At 37.1% G+C, this 22481-nt stretch overlaps 1 protein-coding gene across 3 annotated transcripts in view; it reads right to left on the reverse strand.

The window, feature by feature from the left end:
* Positions 1-22481, reverse strand: part of LOC131424342 (phospholipid-transporting ATPase IB-like) — a 65761-nt gene that overhangs the window by 17105 nt on the left and 26175 nt on the right. For all 3 annotated transcript variants that reach the window (XR_009227166.1, XM_058580795.1, XM_058580796.1), the window contains exons 5-7: positions 21488-21528; positions 18556-18629; positions 7918-7987 (exon numbers count right to left, since the gene is read on the reverse strand). Coding sequence is in view for 2 of the 3 variants with exons in the window: in XM_058580795.1 (XP_058436778.1) it covers positions 7918-7987; positions 18556-18629; positions 21488-21528 (185 nt within the window). In the remaining variant the exon portion in view is untranslated. The remainder of the gene's footprint in view (positions 1-7917; positions 7988-18555; positions 18630-21487; positions 21529-22481) is intronic.

Raw genomic sequence — 22481 nt, forward strand, 5'->3', positions numbered from 1 at the left:
TTGGCTGTTGTGATTGTGCTGCTATAAACACTGAAGTGACTTGTCACTACTATCTGCTGATTTCAGTTCTTTTGGATAAATGCCAAGGAGTCAGGATAGCTGGGTCATATGATAGTTCCACTCTTAGTCTTCTAAGGAATCACCATACAACTTTCCAGAGTGGTTGTACTAATTTGCAGCCTCACCAAGAGTGTATGAGTGTATCTTTCCTCTCTCATCCTCTCTAGTACTTATTTTTATTTGTATTCTTGATAATTGCCATTCTGAATAAAGTGAGATGAAATCTTTGTGTAGTTTTAATTTTCATTTCTCTTTGCTAAAAATGTTCAATTTTTTGTATATTTGTTGGACATTTTAATTTCTTCTTTTGAGGAATGTAATTTTAGTTCTTTTGCCTACTTATTAATTGGACTGTTTGTTTTGTTTTTGGGGTATTAAGTTTTTTGAATTATTTATATAGTGTGCATATTAATACCTCATCAGAGGAGAAGCTGGCAGAGATTTTCTTCCATTCTGTAGGCTCTCCCTTCATGCTCTTAACTTTTTCCTTTGCTGCACAGAAACTTTTAAACTTGATGCCATCCCACTTATCTATCTTGATTTTATTTCTTGAATTTAGGTCAGTGCCTGCACCTATATGATGAAGTGTTGGCCCTATATTTTATTCTAGCATTTGCAAACTTTGCTATCTAATTATTAAGTCTTTGATTCACTTTGATTGAACTTTTGTGTAGGTTGATAGGTCATTCCTATATATATATGGATATCCAATTTTTCCAGCACCAAACACATATATTCTTATCTCTTAACACATATATATTTAATTTCTCTTAACACATATCATTCTCTTAATTTCTTTAAAATATACATGCTTGGATTTTTAAACAATTTTTAAAAAATTTATTATGGCATTATAGTTATAAAAAACAATAGAGTTCATATCTGATATATTTATAAATGCATATGGCATCGTTTGCTCTTTCAATCCCCAGTAAATCTTCTTTCTCTCCCCTCTCTTCATTTCCCCTGATCTCCTTCTACTTTATTTGTTTTCCTTCTATTTATTTTTTTAAATTGGTGCATTATAGTTTTATAAAAAATTGGAATGCATTGGGATATATTCATACAAGCACATAGGATAATTTGGTCAGCTTCATTCCCCAGTTCTTCCTTTTTTCCTTCCCTTCTGTCCTTTGCCTTGGTCTCCACTCCTACTCTACTGATCTTCCTTCTATTTTCATGAAAACTCATTTTATTCCTTTTTTCTCTCTAGCTTCCACATCTAAGAGAAAACATGCAACCCTTGACTTTCTGGGACTGACGTTTCACTTAGCACAATATTTTCCACTTCTATCTATTTACCAGCAAATGCCACAATTTCATTTTTCTTTTTAAATGAGTAAAAGTCTATTGTGTATATTACTACATTTTCTTTACCCATTCATCTATCAATGGGCATCTGGGCTGGTTTCATAACTTCATTATTGTGGATTGTGCTGCCATAAACCTAGAAGTGATTGTATCACTATAGTATGCTGATTTTAATTCTTTCAGATAAATACTAAAGAGTGAGATAGCTAGGTCATATGGCTTTTTGTTTTATTTTAGGAATCTGCTTTCCAAAGTGGTTGTACTAATTTGCAGACCCACCAACAATGTATAAGAGTATATTTTCCCCCCACATTTCACCAGCAATTATCATCATCATCATTCATATTCTTGATGATTGCTATTCTAACTGGGGTAAAATGAAATCTTAGTATAGTTTTGATTTGCCTCTCCCTGATTGCTAAGGAAGCTGAACTTAGGCATCTGTGAATTACTTGAGGGTCTTCACTTCTTATGGAGCCATGGAGATTTGGGTTCTTCCTTGGGAACTATCCGGGCTCCTCACCCGTGTGCAATGGATTGTTGCCCAAGGCACATGACCTCTATCTCCATTCTACTAGGAAGACCAATCTCATAGCTCCAGAGTTGGGCATAACTAGATTCCCACCTCTCACCCTGTTCAAAAATCAATTCAAAGTGGATCCAAGACCTAGGAATTAGGCCAGAAACAGTGAAATTCCTAGAAGAAAACACATAGTCAACACTCCCCATACTGGCACAGGAACCAACTTCTTATTTATTTTAGTTTTTATTTGTTCTTTCTAGATATTCACTAGAGTAGATATTCACAGCCCACCTCCTCCCTTATTTGGCAAACAACACTTCATGGAAAACCTTTGATGTTCCCCCGATATAAATAAAGCAAGCGCAAGCTCCATTTTGCTCTTTTTAGTGTGCAAGAGCAATCTGTAAGATATCAGCTGGCCTGTCCTGCTTTTAAAATTACTTTCTGTGTCCATTGTTTTTTTCACTGCCCTACCTTTCTTAGCTTTTATTCCGCAGGCAGCCCATTCCACCAAGAGGAACTCCATTCCCATTACCTATGCGGGATGTGGGCAGGAAATGTTGGTCATTTGTGTTTCTTCTTTTGAAAAATATCTCTTTAAAATTTTTTGCTCATTTATTGGTGGTGTCGTGTTTTTGTTTTGGTTTGGTTTTTGGAGCTAAGTTTTTTAAGAACCCACCCCCAGACCATAGAATTGAAGTTCTATTTATTTATTTATTTTGTTATTTTGTTATTTTGAGATAGGTTCTCAGTAAGTTCTTAGGGCCTTCCTAATTTACTGAAGCTGGCCTTGAACTTGTGATTTTCCTGCTTCAGTCTCCTGAGTCACTGGGATTACAGCATGTGCCATCATGTCCAACTTGGAGATATAAATAAATAGATAGATATAGATCTACTTGTATCTACATATATCCCAGTTATTAGTCCCCTGTCAAAGGAGTAGCTGGCAAAGATTTTGGTCCCATTCTGTAGGATCTCTTCACACTTCTGTTTTCTTGACTGTTCAGAAGTTTTTTAACTTAATGCCATCCCACTTATTGATTTTTTTGTTTGTTTCTTGAGTTTTAGGTGTCTTATTAAAGAAGTCAGCTCCTTACAACCACAGAATGAGAAGTTATACTCCATATATGTATAATTTGTCAAAATACACTCTACTCTCTTGAATATCTAAAAAGAACAAATAAAAACTAAAATAAATAAGAAGTTGGCTCCTGTGCCAGTATGGGGAGTGTTGACTCTGTGTTTTCTTCTAGGATTTTCACTGTTTCTGGCCTAATTCCTAGGTCTTGGATCCACTTTGAATTGATTTTTGAACAGGGTAAGAGGTGGGAATCTAGTTTCATTCTCCTACATGTGGATATCCATCCAGTTTTCCTGGCATCATTTCTTAAAAAGATTATCAAGTATTAGATGACAGTTTCTAAGTGGATTTGTCTCTGTGTCTTCCACTCTATTCCATTGGTCTTCATGTCTGTTTTGATACCAATACCATGCTGTTTTGGTTACCATGGCTCTGTAGTATAATGTGAGATCAGGTATTCTGATGCCTTCAGTCTCACTTTTGTTACACAGGATTGTTTTGATTATTCTGGATCTTTTATTTTTCCATATAAATTTTAGAATTTTTCTAGTACTGTGAAGAATATCATTGGTATTTTGATGGAGATTGCATTAAATCTGTAGATTGCTTTTGTTAATACCTATTCATGAACATGTGAACACGATAAGTCTTTCCATCTTCTAAGATCTATTTTTCTTCAGTGTTCTATAGTTTTCATTGTAGAGGTCTTTTACCTCAGTTAGACTTATTCCTAAGCTTTTTTGCTTTTCTTTCTTTCTTTCTTTTTTTAGGTTATTATGAATGAGGTAGTTTGGAAGATTTTTATTGGAGTAGAAGAAAGCTATTAAATTTTGTATGTTGATATTGTATTGTGCTACTTTGTTGACTTGTTTCTCAGATCTTGAAGTCTTCTGTTGTTTTTTTTCTGAGTCCTTATGGTATAGAATCGTGTCATTAACAAAAAGAGATAGTTTGACTTCTTCTTTTCTATTTGTGTCTTTTTAATTTCCTTCTCTTCTCTAGCTAGAATTTCAAGAACTACATTGAATAGAAGTACTGAGAGTGGACATCCTTTTTTTATTCCTGATTTTATAAGGAAATAATTTCAGTATGATGTTGGCTTTGGGTTTGTCATGTATAGCCTTTATGACGTTGAGATACATTCCTTCCCTCCCTAGTTTCTTCAGTGGTTTTTTAATAACATGAATGGGTCCTGAATGTTACCAAAGGTCTTCTACATCTATTGAGATGATCAAGTGATTTTTTTGTCTTTGATTCTATTTATGCAATGAATTACATTTATTGATTTAGGTATTTATTGAAATGAGATCTTTATATTTCAAGCATTTGTAGATTTTCCTGTTATTGTTCTGTTACTGATTTTTAATTTTACTCATTGTGGTTGGAAAACACAGTCTGTATGATTTTAATTATTTTTGTCTTATGATATTTATGACTCAAATATTGTCTATTTTGGTGTTTCTTGGCCACCTGAAAATAACATATATCCTTCTGTTGTTGGGTATATTTCTAAAACACTCTGTTAGTGACTGTTTCATAATTATCAGTAGATCTTTTTACTTTATGGTGTTGAGTTCTTGTATATAATCAAGGATTCTCTTTTTTTCTGTCAGTTGATGAGAAAGAGAGTTATTGAAATCTACAATTGTGGACTTATATAATTATCTTAATTTTTATTAATGTTTAGCCTCACACATTTTACAACTTTATATTTTGTTAAATTTTTTTTTAGTTGTAATTGGACACAAACCTTTATTTATTTATTTATTTTTATGTGCCTCATGTATGCTAGGCGAGTGCTCTATTGATGAGCCACAACCTCAGCCCACAACTTTGTATTTCTGATGCATAAAAATTAGAATCATATGTATTATTTGTGGGGTGATCCATTTATCATTATATAATGAACTTCTCTGGTAATTTTCTTTTATCAGAAAAACTACCTTATCTGATATGAATATAGTCATTCCTGATTTCTATCAAATTTTGCTTTATATATTTTTTCCATTATTTTGCTCTTAAACTGCCTATTCCATTATATTTAAAGTGATTTCTCATAGACAACATACCATTGTCCACTATGCTAGCCTGTGTCTTTTAATTAGATTAATTAGTTGATTAATTGGTTAATTAGATGATTTACATTTAATATACTTATTGATTTTTTGTTTCCTCCATTTTTTATTTTTCTGTTTTTCTTTACTTCCTATGTGTTACTTGAATGTTTTTAGAATTCCATTTTGATTTTTAAATAGCATTTTTAGTGTATCTTTTCATATAGCTCTTTTAGTGATTTTTTTAAATATCACATAATTTACATATAACTTCTCAAAGTCTATTTGTATCATAATTTTACAAGTATGAATAAAACATAAAAGTTTTGCTTCCTTTTACAACCTTTTACTTTATCCCAGTATGGTACATATCATAAATATATTTAGAACATCAGTTTTATAATTTTTCATTCATTTATCAAACAATTTAGAAAAGTCAAGAAAAATAAAGCCAATTACATTTAACCTTATTTTTACTTGCGATTTTCTTTCTTCCTTATTCCATACTTATGTTACTTTTTAAATTGTTTACCTTCCTTTAAATTGTTTTTAAATTGAAATCTTTCTTTAACCTTTAAAAGAGATCTTAGTTTCTCTTCATTTGAAAAGGTTTTAGCTTCCCTCCAGTCTCTCCCCCGTTCTTTAAAGATACTTCTGCTGGCTATAATTCTGGGATGACATTTCTCTTTAAGCCTTGAAAAATGTGTGCCACTGTCTTCCAGTCTCGATGGTTTTCTAGTGAGAAACCTGCTGTTAATCAAACTGTCTTTCCTGTAGAGGTAAAATGTCATTTTTCCCTCACTACTTTCAAGATTTTTCTTTGTTTTCAGAAGTTTGACTATAATGTGTTTTGATGTAGATTCATTTGGGCCTTTTTTGGTTCAGTAAACTTATTTAATCTGTAGTTTGTATCTTTGGGCAAAATTTTTGGCAAAATTTTCTGCCCATTCATTTTTTCCTCCTCCTTCCAAGGCTCTGGTGACATGAGAGTTAGCTGTTTAATTAAATTCCCAGAAGCCCCTGAAGCCATGCTTACTTTATGCAGTGTATTTTTTCTCTGCTGCTCAAATTGGGTAATGTCTATTGTTTTATCTTTCAGTTTACTGATTCTTTCTTCTATTCCTTCCATTCTGCTGTTAAGCCCATCTCTTACGGTTTGTTTTTAATTTTAGTTATTGTATTTCTAATTTCTAAGATTTTCATTTGGTTCTTTAAACCTTCTATTTCTTTGCTGAGAATTTGTTTCTTAGCTGGAGAGTTTTTATGTTTTTATTTGTTTCAAGCATGTTTGTAATCACTCATTAAAACTTTTTATGATGGATGATTTAAACTCTCTATCAGATAATTTTAATACATCCATTGTCTTGATGTTGGCATCTTTTTTTCCTATTCAGTTTCAGAACTTCCTGGTTTGAGGTACAATGGTGATTTTTAAAAATAATAACCTGGAAATTTAGGATATGATATAATACAACTCTGGAACTTACTTAAACCTGTTTTGGTTATCTTTGCTTGACACTACTCCAGCACATGAAACAGGTACAGCCTCAATATTACAAAGTGGAAGAGAAAGTACTGGCCTCTGTTGATAGGTGAAGGGGGCCTTTCCATTATAGCCAGTCAAGACTCATGCATGCCTTCTCTGTCACCTCCCTGACTTGAAAGGTTTGGAGTGCCTTGTTATTGCTGTCCACTTGGTCTTTCTCTCCACTTCCACTAAAAATCAGGAAGGCCCTCATTACCACCAAGGGGAATGAAAGTCATGGCTTCCTATTTGGCTTCTTGGATCCCACTCTCATGGGGAAATTGGGCTGCTTCACTATAGTCCAGATATCAAGATTCTATCTTGGTAGGCTGTCCCTTTCCTGGTCTTTTGACTAGAAATAGCAGGCTTTTGCTAAGGATTTGTTTGTTTGTTTGTTTATTGTCTGTGTTCATTGTTCTTCAGTTACAAGCCTGAGATTTATAAAGTAAAAGAAAAATCCAAGAACCCCACCACCATGTTGTTCTCTATCGCCACCTTCCCCCAGCCTTTCAGAGTCATCTTAGGTTTGTTTTCAATATAAAGCCCAATATTGTTATTTGTACTTAACAGCAAAGGTATATATACTTCACCTTCCCAGAAACAAAAGCTCATAATTGAAACTTTTAAAATCTAGAAAGTATCACTAAACTATTATTAATGATTACCATTGGAAATAAAAGTGGAATTTAAACAGGGAAGAGGGTTGAATAGACTACATACATTTCTGTATTGTTTTCATTTTTTTTTACAAAAATGATGTATTACTTTAATTTCTATTTTTTCCATTTTTAATTAAATTTTCCCAAAAAATTAGCACACAAACATGTGAACAGACAAATGTAAGACCAACAGCTTCCTTACTAAACAAATAGAACAGAGAATGAGTTGGCTTAAAATTTAATGTCTTTTTCCCATGACAAATTAATTGTAAAACCATCTCCTTACATTCATAATCATGTTTCTATGAAGATGCTTTTTAAAAGAGTGGTATGCAAGAATACAAGCTCTTAAACCCTACTTTAATCTACTTACCATAGTTAGCCACACGTTAGTTTTATCACCAAAGTACTAATAGAAATAGTTCAAAGCAATATGCATACGAATTTCATAGCACATACTTTTTTCCTAACAACAATACACATCCATGTAGATTCCTGATAACAATAGTATGACTAATACTAATACACTATAGTTAGTAATAATGCTAATAATGATTAAAAATCCTTTGAATAACCTGATGTGGATAAATTGCATCCACTCAGTAGTGGTGAGAGTGTTTTCTTTGTGGAAAAGACAACATCTACTGGCAAAACATGACATTGTGGGCTCAGATATAAAATTAGTTAAGAAAAAGTGCCTTTACCTGCCGTATCTTTAGATTTGTTTCTCCATCCAGATTGGCTGTTGCAACATAACACATTGACTGAGGTTCACTAAGAAAAGTAAAACAAATGTTACTGAATTAATGTCTCTTCATTAAATTGTTTTCCTAGGAATTGAAAGTTATGAAATTTTACCCACTGAAAGAACTACAAGTAGCTGTTTCCAGAAAATATTAGCAGACTGCTCCCACCAGCCTGCAATTCATCTTGTAGAATGGCTCACTATAAAAGATCTTATCCTTACAGTCTTGCATGACTGCTCTTTAACCTCACAAAGAGAAATTGCTGAGGATGAACAAATGTTATATAGTTCAGAACAGTCATATCTGAGGTCAAATCTAAAATTCTGTCATTTTCTAAAATGAGTCCACACAATTCCCAAAGACTCAAGCTTGATGACCTTTAGAATGAAGTTACATTTTCCAGACAAGTATGTACAGATTTGGGAGTGTTGAGACTAAAATTACATTTAAGGCTTGTTACTATTTAACCTCCACAGCCAGGAAACCAAGGCTTTGAACTAACAGACATTTGCCTTGCCATATTTTATCCCATGTCCCATGCCAACTCAACTTTTGAAAACTAATAATTTTGAAGGAAAAGCCACAAAGAATAACAAAAATGTTCCACTTAAGTTAATATTAAGTCTTAGAATCTGAATATATCATCTTTTGTTGTATCTCATTCAAATATCAGTTTTAAAATAAACTGTGCTGGTTTAACTAGCCAAGACCATTACGGTAGCTTCTCCCTTATCTGTGGTTTGCTTTCTGTGGTTTCAGTTTCCTGCAATCTCAAGATATTAAATGAAAAATTTCAGAAATAAACAATTCAAAAAGTAAACTGTCACTGTTCTGAGAAGCATGATAAAACCACTGCCCCACCTTCTCCATCCTGCTCAGTCTTGTCTGGGATGTGAATCAGCCCTTTGTCCAGCACATCCACACTGTATACACTACTCAACCATTAATAGCCATTTAGCTTATTAGATCAACCGTCACAGTATTGCTGTGTCTGTGGTCAAGTAATCCTTACAAAACCTAATGCTATGTCACAACGCCTACATCACTCACCTAACTTCATCTCATCATGCAGGCACTGCATCTTACCACATCATCATGAGAGGTGATGTACAAGATCTTTTGGAAGAGAGACCACATTCACATAATTTTTATTATGGCTTATTTTTATTATTGCCCTATTTTATTATTAGTTATAGTTGTTAATCTTCTGCTGGGCCTAATTTATAGAATTAAATTTTGCCTTAGGTATATATGTATAGAAAAATAACAGTACAAATAGGGTTCAGTACTATCTGAAGTTTCAGGCACCCATTGCATGTCTTGGAATGTAACCTCTGGATATGAATAAGGGTGACTGATGACCCCCCAAAATAATTAATAATACAGTCTAACATTAAAAATGTAGCTTCCTTAAGGATACCAGAGATGTGACAGAGTAAAAACCTCTAAAGTCCCTGTCCTCTGCACAAAAAGTTTAAAAACTGGCAAAAATTTTTCAGAATTAACCTTTTCAGAACTCTGAAAAAGCAGCCAAAGGCTTAAAGCAAGCCAGAAATATTTTATACAAGAAAGATTGCTAAATCTTGGCTAAAAAATAAATAAGTGAAAAGGAACTTTGTGATGTTTTGACTTGCCCAAGTCCCATCACCTGATTTCTAGCTCAATGGTAACTTGAAGAACAATGACTCACATTCCTGGTACTGAGGGAGTAAAACAGACTGGAGCTCTTTCAGAGTCTCACTTCCAAAAAGCCATTATTTGTTCAGTTTGATGGCTCTCTGAAAGACCCACCAGAAAGGCTTGAGTTAACTTGACCTCACTAGAGCTCACCCGTGTTAAAAATCCTCTTCCTAGTTAGGGAATCACCTGTCAGAATCTCCTCATGGAAGATTCCCCGGATTCTGTTCCTTGTCTCTCCTATTCCCTAGGCTCCACAAAATTGTAGTTCAAGGTATTCAGGGTCTGGCAGAATCCTTAAGGGAAAAGCCTATATTGACACAGGATTGCTCTTGAGAGGTTTTAGTATTTCAGTTCTTTCTGGGTCTCTGTTTTTCTTACTTTTCTGCCACCTCAAATAATATTTAGGCGATTGTGTGTCTTTGTTGTTTTAATAGGATCAGAAGAATCATTTAGGAAATGTGACATACAAAAGTACCAGGGAGGGAGGAAAAAATTGAGGAGTAATGATTTTAGTCTTGCCTTTCCCTGCTCCCCAAAAAATATTGATTCATTATTCATCAGTACTTTATCCAGAGCAAAGAAGCAAAGGAAGTCACACCAAAAAAAACTGACATCAGGGGATCCAACATGGCGGCGAGTGGGGAGGCAGCGCTTTCAGTACCTCCTCAACAACGGGGTCAGAGAGACGCATGGATACGCTTAGATTCGACCTGCTGAGAAACTCCTAGCAAAATTCCACTAAAGAGAGACCGGCCCGGAATTGGAAGGATTTTGGGAGGTGACAGTTTGCCCTAGACGAGTGAATCTCCGCCACGCAGCGCAGAGGTCCAGACCCGCCAGCCGCTGCCCGCGCGACTCGGCGACTGTCGGCTGCCTGCACGCGGCCCCCGCGTCAGGGCGGATAGCCTCCGAGGCGCAGCGCAGCAGGAGAGGTGCAGGGACTGTAGGAAGAGGTCTCTCGCCAAGCCTTCATGAAATAGCGAACCGGGAGCTGAAACCAACCAGAGACAGACCAGTCCCACCCCTCCCTTCAGACAAGGAGCCTGGGGCCCGCCATAGAAGAGTGGTGACATCACCAGAGTTCCGCCAACAGAATTCCTTCCCAGCGGAATCCACGTTAACAGGTGTGTGACTCCCACCCCCTCCAGATACAAGCAGCCAGGAAACCTCGGGAATCTCTCCGGGGGCGTGTCTGTAGGGAAGCAGAGGGGATTCCAGATCCCCACCTCCCCTTAACACCAGCAGCGACACCCAAGATCTTAGCCGCCAGTTTCTGGGGGCGTGCCCACCAAAGGGGTCCGGAAAAATTAAACTGTTGGTTCCCAGATCACCCCACCACAGCACTGGGGCTTAGATGAATGACAGAGAGGGTGTTCATCGTTCGGGATATAGGACACGCGGTGGGGCTGCAAGTGTAATCAGATCCTTGGGGAACCGCCTCTGGTGAACAGGACCTGGCTGGCTGGCTGGGAGGAGGAACAGGGGGAGGGGCCGGATAAGTGAAAGGGCTCTGGACTAACAGGATTGAGAGACTCCCAGGAGCCACCTTACAGGGATTTCTGTCAGCACATAGAGGGCAGAAGCTCGGCTCGGAGGGCACAGCTCCGCCTATTGGAAGAGAAGAAAATGGGATTCAGCCATAGAACAGGGGATGCCAGCATGGCAGAGATCTGATGTCATCGGAGAGCGGCCGAGGAGAAAACTTCATCGGTGCCAGTGGCGACGGAAACAGTTGGTCTCCTGGTAGGGAGGGTGAGTCACAGATACCCGAGTCTCTCTCGCTTTGTCGTAGAGCCAGAGGGGAGGAGCGGGGCCGCCGCCTGCGCCCACAAGGTAGGCAGACCTGCGACCAACCTGCAGATCAGGCCCAGCGGTCTGCGGGCGTGGTAGGAGGGGCAGGGCAGAGCCGCCGCCCGCGCCGGCAAGGTAAGCAGACCTGCGACAGACCTGCGGATCAGGCCCAGCGGCCTGCCAGCGTGGTACACACTTCACCCCAACTGGAGTAGGGGCAGAGCAGAGCCTTCGCCCGCGCCCAGATCAGGCCCAGCGGCTCACCTGTGTGGTGGTCAAGTGACCCCAATTGGAGTGGGGGCGGAGCGGAACTGACACCCGTGCCCGCAAGGTGGGCAGACCGGCAACCAACCTGAAGATCAGGCCCAGCGGTCCCCGGGCGTGGTAGGAGGGGCAGGACAGAGCCTTCGCCCCCACCTGCAAGGTAGGCAGACCTGCGACAGAACAGCAGATCAGGCCCAGGGGTCCGCGGGCGTGGTAGACACCTCACACCAATTGGAGGAGGGGCAGAGCAGAGCCCCCGCCCGCACCTGCAAGGGAGACTTTTCAACTATACAAGAGCAATATAAATATATAGGGGGGGAAATTTCAAAAACACAACAGTTTAACCAAGAAGAAAGAAACGCAAGCAGTATGAAAAGACAAGGAAAGAAAGGACTACAAGCAATGCAGGTCAACGCAACTTTAGAAGAGGTAACAGCTGCAGCAGATGGAATGTCAGATAAAGAATTCAGGATATATATGCTTCAGATGATCTGGAGTATCAAGGAAGGCATTAGACAGCAAAATCAGACAATGAAAGATCACTTCAACAATGAACTACACAAACAAATCCAGGAAGCAAAGGATCAACTATACAGGGAAATAGAGGTTATAAAAAACAAACAAACAGAAATCCTAGAAATGCAGGAAGCAATAAACCAACTTAAAAACTCAATTGAGAATACTACCAGCAGAGTAGAACACTTAGAAGATAGAACATCAGACAATGAAGACAAAGTATTTCAACTTGAAAAGAACATAGACAGCTCAGCAAGACTGTTAAGAAACCATGAGCAGAACATCCAAGAAATATGGGATAACATTAAGAGACCAAACTTAAGAGTCATTGGGATACAGGAAGGTATAGAACTCCATACCAAAGGAATGAGCAATTTATTCAATGAAATAATACGAGAAAACTTCCCAGACTTGAAGAATGAGACAGAATCCCAAATTCTAGAAGCCTACAGGATGCCGAATGTGCAAAATTATAAGAGATCCACACCTAGACACATTATAATGAAGATGCCCAACATACAGAATAAGGAGAGAATTTTAAAAGCTACAAGAGAAAGGAAGCAGATTACATTTAGGGGCAAGCCAATCAGGATAACAGCTGATCTTTCAACACAGACTCTGAAAGCTAGAAGATCCTGGAATAACATATTTCAAACACTGAAAGAAAATGGGTTCCAACCAAGAATTGTGTATCCAGCGAAATTAAGCTTCAGGATGGAAGATGAAATTAAAACCTTCCACGACAAACAAAAGTTAAAAGAATATGCAGCTAGAAAACCATCTCTTCAAAACATCCTCGGCAAAACATTACAGGAAGAGGAAATGGAAAATAACAATGAAAACCAACAGTGGGAGGTAGGACAGTAAAGTGGGGGGGGGGGAATAATCATAGAGGAAAACAAACCATGTTTAGTAACATAAATAAACAAATATGGCTGGAACAACAACCCATATCTCAATAATAACCCTAAATGTTAATGGCTTAAACTCACCAATTAAGAGACACAGGCTAGTAGAATGGATCACAAAACAAGACCCAACAATATGCTGCCTACAGGAGACGCATTTGATAGGAAAAGACATACATAGGCTGAAGGTGAAAGGTTGGGAAAAATCATATCACTCATATGGACTTCGGAAACAAGCAGGAGTGTCCATACTCATATCAAATAAAATAGATTTCAAGCCAAAGTTAATCAAAAGGGATAAAGAGGGACACTACATACTGCTTAAGGGAACCATACACCAACAAGACATAACAATCATAAATATATATGCCCCAAACAATGGTGCAGCTATGTTCATCAAACAAACTCTTCACAAGTTCAAGAGTCTAATAGACCACCATACAATAATCATGGGAGACTTCAACACACCTCTCTCACCACTGGACAGATCTTCCAAACAAAAGTTGAATAAGGAAGCTATAGAACTCAATAACACAATTAATAACCTAGACTTAATTGACATATATAGAATATACCACCCAACATCAAGCAGTTACACTTTTTTCTCAGCAGCACATGGATCCTTCTCAAAAATAGATCATATATTATGTCACAGGGAAACTCTTAGACAATATAAAGGAGAAGAGATAATACCATGCATCCTATCTGATCAAAATGGAATGAAACTGAAAAACGATAAAAGAAGGAAGGAAAAAGCATACATCAATTGGAGAATGAACAATAGGTTACTGAATGATCGATGGGTTATAGAAGACATCAAGGAGGAAATTAAAAAATTCTTAGAGATTAATGAAAACACAGACACAACATATCGGAATCTATGGGACACATTGAAAGCAGTTCTAAGAGGAAAATTCATTGCTTGGAGTTCATTCCTTAAAAAAAGAAAAAACCAACAAATAAATGATCTCATACTTCATCTCAAAATCCTAGAAAAAGAAGAGCAAAACAACAGCAAAAGAAGTAGAAGGCAAGAAATAATTAAAATCAGAGCTGAAATTAATGAAATCGAAACAAAAGAAACAATTGAAAAAATTGACAAAACTAAAAGTTGGTTCTTTGAAAAAATAAACAAAATCGACAGACCCTTAGCCATGCTAGCAAAGAGAAGAAGAGAGAGAACTCAAATTACTAGCATACGGGATGAAAAAGGCAATATCACAACAGACACTTCAGAAATACAGAAGATAATCAAAAACTATTTTGAATCCTTATACTCCAATAAATTAGAAGATAGTGAAGGCATAGATAAATTTCTTAAGTCATATGATCTGCCCAGATTGAGTCAGGAGGATATAGACAACCTAAACAGACCAATATCAATCGAGGAAATAGAAGAAACCATCAAAAGACTACCATCTAAGAAAAGCCCAGGACCGGATGGGTATACAGCAGAATTTTACAAAACCTTTAAAGAGGAACTAACACCAATACTTTTCAAGCTACTTCAGGAAATAGAAAAAGAGGGAGAACTTCCAAATTCATTCTACGAGGCCAACATCACCCTGATACCTAAACCAGACAAAGACACTTCAAAGAAAGAAAACTTCAGACCAATATCTCTAATGAACCTAGATGCAAAAATCCTCAATAAAATTCTGGCCACTCGGATACAAAAACATATCAAAAAAATTGTGCACCATGATCAAGTAGGATTCATCCCTGGGATGCAAGGCTGGTTCAATATACGGAAATCAATAAATGTTATTCACCACATCAATAGACTTAAAAATAAGAACCATATGATCATCTCGATAGATGCGGAAAAAGCATTCGACAAAGTACAGCATCCCTTTATGTTCAAAACTCTAGAAAAACTAGGGATAACAGGAACATACCTCAATATTGTAAAAGCAATCTATACTAAGCCTCAGGCTAGCATCATTCTGAATGGAGAAAAATTGAAGGCATTCCCTCTAAAATCTGGAACAAGACAGGGATGCCCTCTTTCACCACTTCTGTTCAACATAGTTCTCGAAACGCTGGCCAGAGCAATTAGACAGACGAAAGAAATTAAAGGCATCAAAATAGGAAAAGAAGAACTTAAATTATCACTATTTGCAGATGATATGATTCTATACCTAGCAGACCCAAAAGGCTCTACAAAGAAACTATTAGAGCTAATAAATGAATTCAGCAAAGTGGCAGGATATAAAATCAATACGCATAAATCAAAGGCATTCCTGTATATCAGCGACAAATCCTCTGAAATGGAAATGAGGACAACCACTCCATTCACAATATCTTCAAAAAAAATAAAATACTTGGGAATCAACCTAACAAAAGAGGTGAAAGACTTATACAATGAAAACTACAGAACCCTAAAGAGAGAAATAGAAGAAGATCTTAGAGGATGGAAAAATATACCCTGTTCATGGATAGGCAGAACTAACATCATCAAAATGGCGATATTACCAAAAGTTCTCTATAGGTTTAATGCAATGCCAATCAAAATCCCAATGGCATTTCTTGTAGAAATAGAGAAAGCAATCATGAAATTCATATGGAAAATAAAAGACCCAGAATAACAAAAACAATGCTAAGCAGGAAGTGTGAATCAGGCGGTATAGCGATACCAGATTTCAAACTATACTACAGAGCAATAGTAACAAAAACAGCATGGTACTGGTACCAAAACAGGCGGGTGGACCAATGGTACAGAATAGAGGACACAGAAACCAATCCACAAAACTACAACTATCTTATATTTGATAAAGGGGCTAAAAGCATGCAATGGAGGAAGGATAGCATCTTCAACAAATGGTGCTGGGAAAACTGGAAATCCATATGTAACAAAATGAAACTGAATCCCTTTCTCTCGCCATGCACAAAAGTGAATTCAAAATGGATCAAGGAGCTTGATATCAAATCAGAGACACGGCGTCTGATAGAAGAAAAAGTTGGCTACAATCTACATACTGTGGGGTCGGGCTCCAAATTCCTCAATAGAACACCCATAGCACAAAAGTTAATAACAAGAATAAACAAATGGGACTTACTCAAACTAAAAAGTTTTTTCTCAGCTAAAGAAACAATAAGAGAGGTAAATAGAGAGCCTACATCCTGGGAACAAATCTTTACTCCTCACACTTCAGCTAGAGCCCTAATATCCAGAGTATACAAAGAACTCAAAAAATTAGACAATAAGAGAACAAACAACCCAATCAACAAATGGGCCAAGGACCTGAACAGACACTTCTCAGAGGAGGACATACAATCAATCAACAAGTACATGAAAAAATGCTCACCATCTCTAGCAGTCAGAGAAATGCAAATCAAAACCACCCTAAGATACCATCTCACTCCAGTTAGATTGGCAGCCATTATGAAGTCAAACAACAACAAGTGCTGGCGAGGATGTGGGGAAAAGGGTACACTTGTACATTGCTGGTGGGACTGCAAATTGGTGCAGCCAATTTGGAAAGCAGTATGGAGAGTTCTTGGAAAGCTGGGAATGGAGCCACCATTTGACCCAGCTATTCCCCTTCTTGGTCTATTCCCTAAAGACCTAAAAAGAGCATGCTACAGGGACACTGCTACATCGATGTTCATAGCAGCTCAATTCACGATAGCAAGACTGTGGAACCAACCCAGATGCCCTTCAATAGACGAATGGATAAAAAAAATGTGGCATTTATACACAATGGAGTATTACTCTGCATTAAAAAATGACAAAATCATAGAATTTGCAGGGAAATCGATGGCACTAGAGCAGATTATGCTAAGTGAAGCTAGCCAATCCCTAAAAAACAAATGCCAAATGTCTTCTTTGATATAAGGAGAGTAACTATGAACAGAGTAGGGACGAAGAGCATAAGAAGAAGATTAACATTAAACAGAGATGAGAGGTGGGAGGGAAAGGGAGAGAAAAGGGAAATTGCATGGAAATGGAAGGAGACCCTCAGGGTTATACAAAAGAACATACAAGAGGAAATGAGGGGAAAGGGAAAAATAATACAAGGGGGAGAAATGAAGGTCAGTAGAGGGGGTAGAGAGAGAAGAGGGGAGGGGAGGGGAGGGGAGGGGGGATAGTAGAGGATAGGAAAGGTAGCAGAACACGACAGTCACTAGTATGGCAATATGTAAATCAATGGATGTGTAATTGATGTGATTCTGCAATCTGTATATGGGCTAAAAATGGGAGTTCATAACCCACTTGAAGCAAAGTGTGAAAGATGATATATCAAGAACTATGTAATGTTTTGAACAACCAACAATAAAAAAAATTTAAAAAAAAACTGACATAGATGAAATAAAAACAAACCCTCTTGTGGCATCCTGGATCAACCCCATTCGCTGAGACAAATCCAAGTGGGAAACAGACATCAGTAACAGTTAAATTACTTTCTCAACTTTGTTAACCCATTGTTTGCAAAAGAACAAAGTGCAACTGACAGCAAGAAGAGTTTGTGTAGGCATTAACTGGTTTTCTAGAAGTTTAGCAAATGGATCCAGAATTAATCTCTCTTCTCAAGAATTTCATGCTCTAAGATAATGTGTATTCAGAAGGTTGGAAACATTTTTTGGATCCCTTTGAGATGATTGTGACTTATTCTGAGGATCCCAGCCTGCCAAACATGTTAAATGTGGCCGTGTTCATTACTGTGGTTACTCTCACCCACAGTCACCCAGTCCACCACATAGTCTTACTATGTACATGAGGGATGGGCACCTGGATTCCCCAGGGGATCCACCACAGGAGAAAACATGGAGCTAGTAAAATAGGACCAAATGGAAAGGAGTGTCTTTCTAAAGTTTCCTCCCAAACAGCTGCCAAATAAAGCAGTATAGTTCTATAAAAGGAGTAGACACTGTTTTAAAACTTGGGCTTAACACAAACCCACACAGTGATCCTGAGTAAATAACTTAATTTCTATGTGAGGCAGCATGCTTTTAGAAAGAGAATACCTCACAATTGCCATGATACTGAAATAAGTCAACATGACTTTTTTTTTTAGTTTAGTCAAATGTCCATAGAAATTATAGAAGGGATGAAATCAATCTAAGCAGTAGAATAGAAGAAAATATATTCAGGGAAATTAAAGGTAAATAAATTATCAATCATGGGTGAACAAAATATGATGCACAGTCTACACGTAGCCCCTGACTATTTTTATAAATAGGTTCTATTGTAAACCTGGTGGTTTACATCGCCTATGTTACAACATTGCCTGATGTTACAAAGGGAGATTCAAGAGACTGTGTGGCCCACAAAGCTGAACATGTTTATTATATGTTCCTTTCCAGAAAAAGTTTGATGCCACTGGTTTATCATAAGGTTAAAAGAATAAAGTAGGGGAAAGTATCCTCTGCCCTTGTTTTCTTAAAATTTACAATTCAGAATAACAGTTCCTTAAATGCCTTTAACAGAACTAACCTGGAAGAAATCAGGATCATGTCTGCAGGAAGGAACTCCTCATTCAAAGTCTTCACAATGTCACCCACATTTACCTTTTTAAGCCAGGAGACAGAAGAGGGGAGGGTGAAATTTAAAAGCACACATAAAATATGTTAAATGTCCTCAAGAAAAAGTACAATATAAGACTCATTTAGTCATCCTAATAAATTTTGGCTACATTAGAACAATTTTATTTACTAATGAATCCATTCATCTAAAACAGTTGTTCTTAACCAAGGGTGAGTCTGCCCCCCTGCACCACCACCACCCCCATCCCCATCAAACTGGAGACAGTTGGCAATGGCTGGAGACTATTTTTATTGTCACAACTGTGGGAGTAAGGGAGATGAAGCTACTAGTATCTAGTGAATAGAGGCCAGGGATGTTGTTAAACATTCCACAATGCCCAGTAAGCCCCACCACAAAGAATGATCCAGTGTCAATTGTGAGTAGTGCTGCAGTTGACCAATCTTGCTCTACAATGAAATGTTAAAAGAGATACAAAAGGAAAGAGATACTGTCTCTACAATGATGTGGTATTCATACCAAATCACACTGTAATGCCTTGCTTATGGCCTGCTTTCCTCAGCTGTTCTATGACAGCAGAGAAAATCTCTTATATAAATTGTAGGGTATTTGCAAAGAACCTATGCACATCCTCCCATAGACTTTATATCATCACTAGATGATTTATAATATATTATACAATGTAATGTTATGGAAATAGTTGTTACATGACATTGTTAAGAAAAGTGACATATTCGGAATAGATGAAATTTTCTTTTAGAATATTTTCCATCTATGGCTGGTTGAATCTTTGGAAGTGAAACCTGCAGATGTGGAGGTTCAAGTGAGGAAAGCCTTAAAAGCTACATTGTGTCTTTAAAATTTAGGGGACAAGTTCAACCTTAGAGGAAAAATAAAGATCAACAATAAAACATCCATTGATCATAAAATGGGTTCTAAATAAAATATATTTATATTAAAAAAAATAATAAAACATCCATATCATATATAAATTTCACATTGCAGTGAATAATGTAGTATTTATAACATAAACAGCTTACAAGGTCTAAAAAATACTGAAATGAGACAAGTTGCAATTAAAACTAGATTTTCCCACAAAACCAATATCTATGTAGAAAAATATGTACCCTAGGACATGACAGCAGACCTGTTGAAAGTCATTAGCATCACAACTCTTACAAACTTTTTTCTTCTTTGTCCACAGTAACCAGGTTAATTACCTCTTCCTTTTTTAAACACCTCATGTTTAAAGTGCTTCGCTTGATTATGGCACCATGCAAATGGTATAGAAAGTATTCAGAGGAACAAGAATTCTGAGTTCCTGGCTTTGGCTGCTTGACTTGACGTGCCAGTGCAAGACATTGGGGATAAATTAGATCTCAACTGTATCCTCATTGTCTTAGTCCATTTTATATTGCTATGACAAAATACCTGAGGCTGGATACTTTATTAAAAAAAGGTTTATTTAGTCACAGTCCTAGAGAGATTCAAGAGCATGATGCCAGTATCTGCTCAGTTCTGATGAGGGCCTACTGGCTACATCAAAATACAAAAGATAGCATCATGTCAAGAATATGTGGAAGAGATCACATGTTAAGACAGTAAGGCAGAGGGCTTGAGGAGCCAGGCTTACTCTTTTGTAACAAGTCACTCTCACATGAAATAACCAGGATCTCACAAGAACTACGTTAATCCCTTCCAAGTCCCTAATGACCCAACCCTTTTCTATTAGGCCCAGCCTCCTCTTTTCCTTAACACTAGTGCTCTAGGAAATAAGCTTCCAGAAAATGATTCTTTAGGAGACAAACCACAGCCAGACCATAGAAGTCACCTTTTGCTCAGCAGGAAGCCCACCCTGCAGCCTCACTAGCTTCCTGTTCGCAGGAATCAGACTGCCATTCACTATCCAGCTCTACTAAGACTATCCCTAGAAATGGAGTGTGACCTTTCAGTGGCTTATTTCTCTGAGTCCCAATGAGAGGAACAAAATTCAGTCATTATTGGGTTACCTGTTTTACCTCACTCAAGGAAAGAAATATTGATGATACTTTAAAAATCAAAACATTCTTAAAGTTTGCTATCCAAAGACTTTTACATCGGTCATCAACAAATTACCAATGAGGACAAAATCAACATCTGGCCTCCAAAACAGTCAGTATGCCTTTAACTTGGATCTTGCTATGATTTGAATGTTTGTGTCTGCCATAATTTATTATGCTGAGATTCTAATCCCCAATGTGAATGCATTAAAAGGCAGGGCCTTTGGGAGGGGATTACACCACAAAGGTGAATCCTTCATGATTGGATTAGTGCTCTATGAAGGAGGCCTCACGAGCTGTTTCACTCCCTCCACTATATAAGGAGGTGGCTAGACATATGTGGGGAAGCGGGCCCTTACCAGACACTGCCAGTACCTTGATCTTAGACTTCCAGACTCCAGAACTGAGAGAAATTTTTTTTTATTATTTACAGTCCACCAAATCTAGGTATTTTATTATGGCAGGACAAATATTCATAGCATAGCATTCCCTGAGATACTTACCATATAAAATCTGACTTGTCCTACACACAATAGTTTTAAAGTATTAGCTTTAAATATTCCATGCAATGACACAGATAATGCCAAGATACATTAGAAAGTGTTTGACTTCCAACTAGACAGACTTGAGTTCAAGTTCCATTTTCTCCACTTATTAGCTGTGGGACCTGAGCAAGATACTTATTCTCTATGGTCCTCTATTTTCTCACCTATAAATTGGGGATAATATGGTTCTTGAAGATGTGCTTCACAGATAAAGATCTGTGAATTTTAAATTCAAGATCTTGTAATTTTAAATACAAGGTAGTACTTTATTGCTAAGTTTAAAGTTAAACACATTCTTACCTCATGCCACTTAATCACATGCCATGAATTCTGTCTGAACACTGAAAAAGAAATAGATATTTATTAATTATAATTATTGCACTAGGGCAAGTCCACCCAAAATTAATTTAAAATGCCTTTTTCCCAAAACTAAAAGGTGTTCTCTATAAAGTTTTATCTCTGTTAATTTAACCTTACATGTACTGCAAGAATATGTAAGTTGCACTGAAATGTGTAATACTAAAATGCAATAATATATATTACATATTGATATAGTGATAGAGGGACAAATAGAGGTTATATTAGGTCACTTTCATTCCTAAAGGGGAAAAAAAAACTTTGTCCTTACATGCTAACATACTGGTTTATATCCGAAAAGCAACATAATATATCTCTAATCCATTATAAAGACAGCACATATAAAAAACTGAAACTAGGAGAGAATATATCACATACAAATCTTTATGTCCTGACTACTATATTTGCCCCATATTTTTCTTACATTTTATTATAAATTAATGTAACTATTGATTCTAATATATGGAAATTGTGCTTCCTTCTGATTGTTGTTCTTTTTTCTTTTCTTTAAATATCTTATAAAACATTTATCTTGATTATAATGAAGTATTTCAGGTATCTTCTTGGCAAATTGGATATTTTTCATCATAGTAGGAGATGAGTCAAGTATCCATTCAATGTGTTACTGTCATACCCAGGGTTGTCTGGAGAAACAGAACCAATAGTATATGTGCATAAAGTAATTGGCTCACATGATTATAGATTTGCACATGCCAAAATTGACAGAGTGAGTTGGCAAGGTGGAGACACAGGAAGTTCCACTCTGAAGATTGTATATTTGAGACCCAAAAAGAGTCAATATTTCAGTTTCAGTTTGTAGGCAGAAAAAAATAAAAGCCAATGTTCCAATTTAAAGGCTATCTGGCAAGAAGAACTCCCTTACTTAAAAGAGGATCAGCCTTTTTGTTCTATTTGGGTCTTCATTTGGGTTGGATGA

This window comes from Marmota monax, unplaced genomic scaffold (assembly GCF_021218885.2).
Source record: "Marmota monax isolate L192 unplaced genomic scaffold, Marmota_monax_Labrador192_F-V1.1 WCK01_AAM20220418_F8-fsc00043, whole genome shotgun sequence".
Classification (NCBI taxonomy): Eukaryota; Metazoa; Chordata; class Mammalia; order Rodentia; family Sciuridae; genus Marmota; species Marmota monax.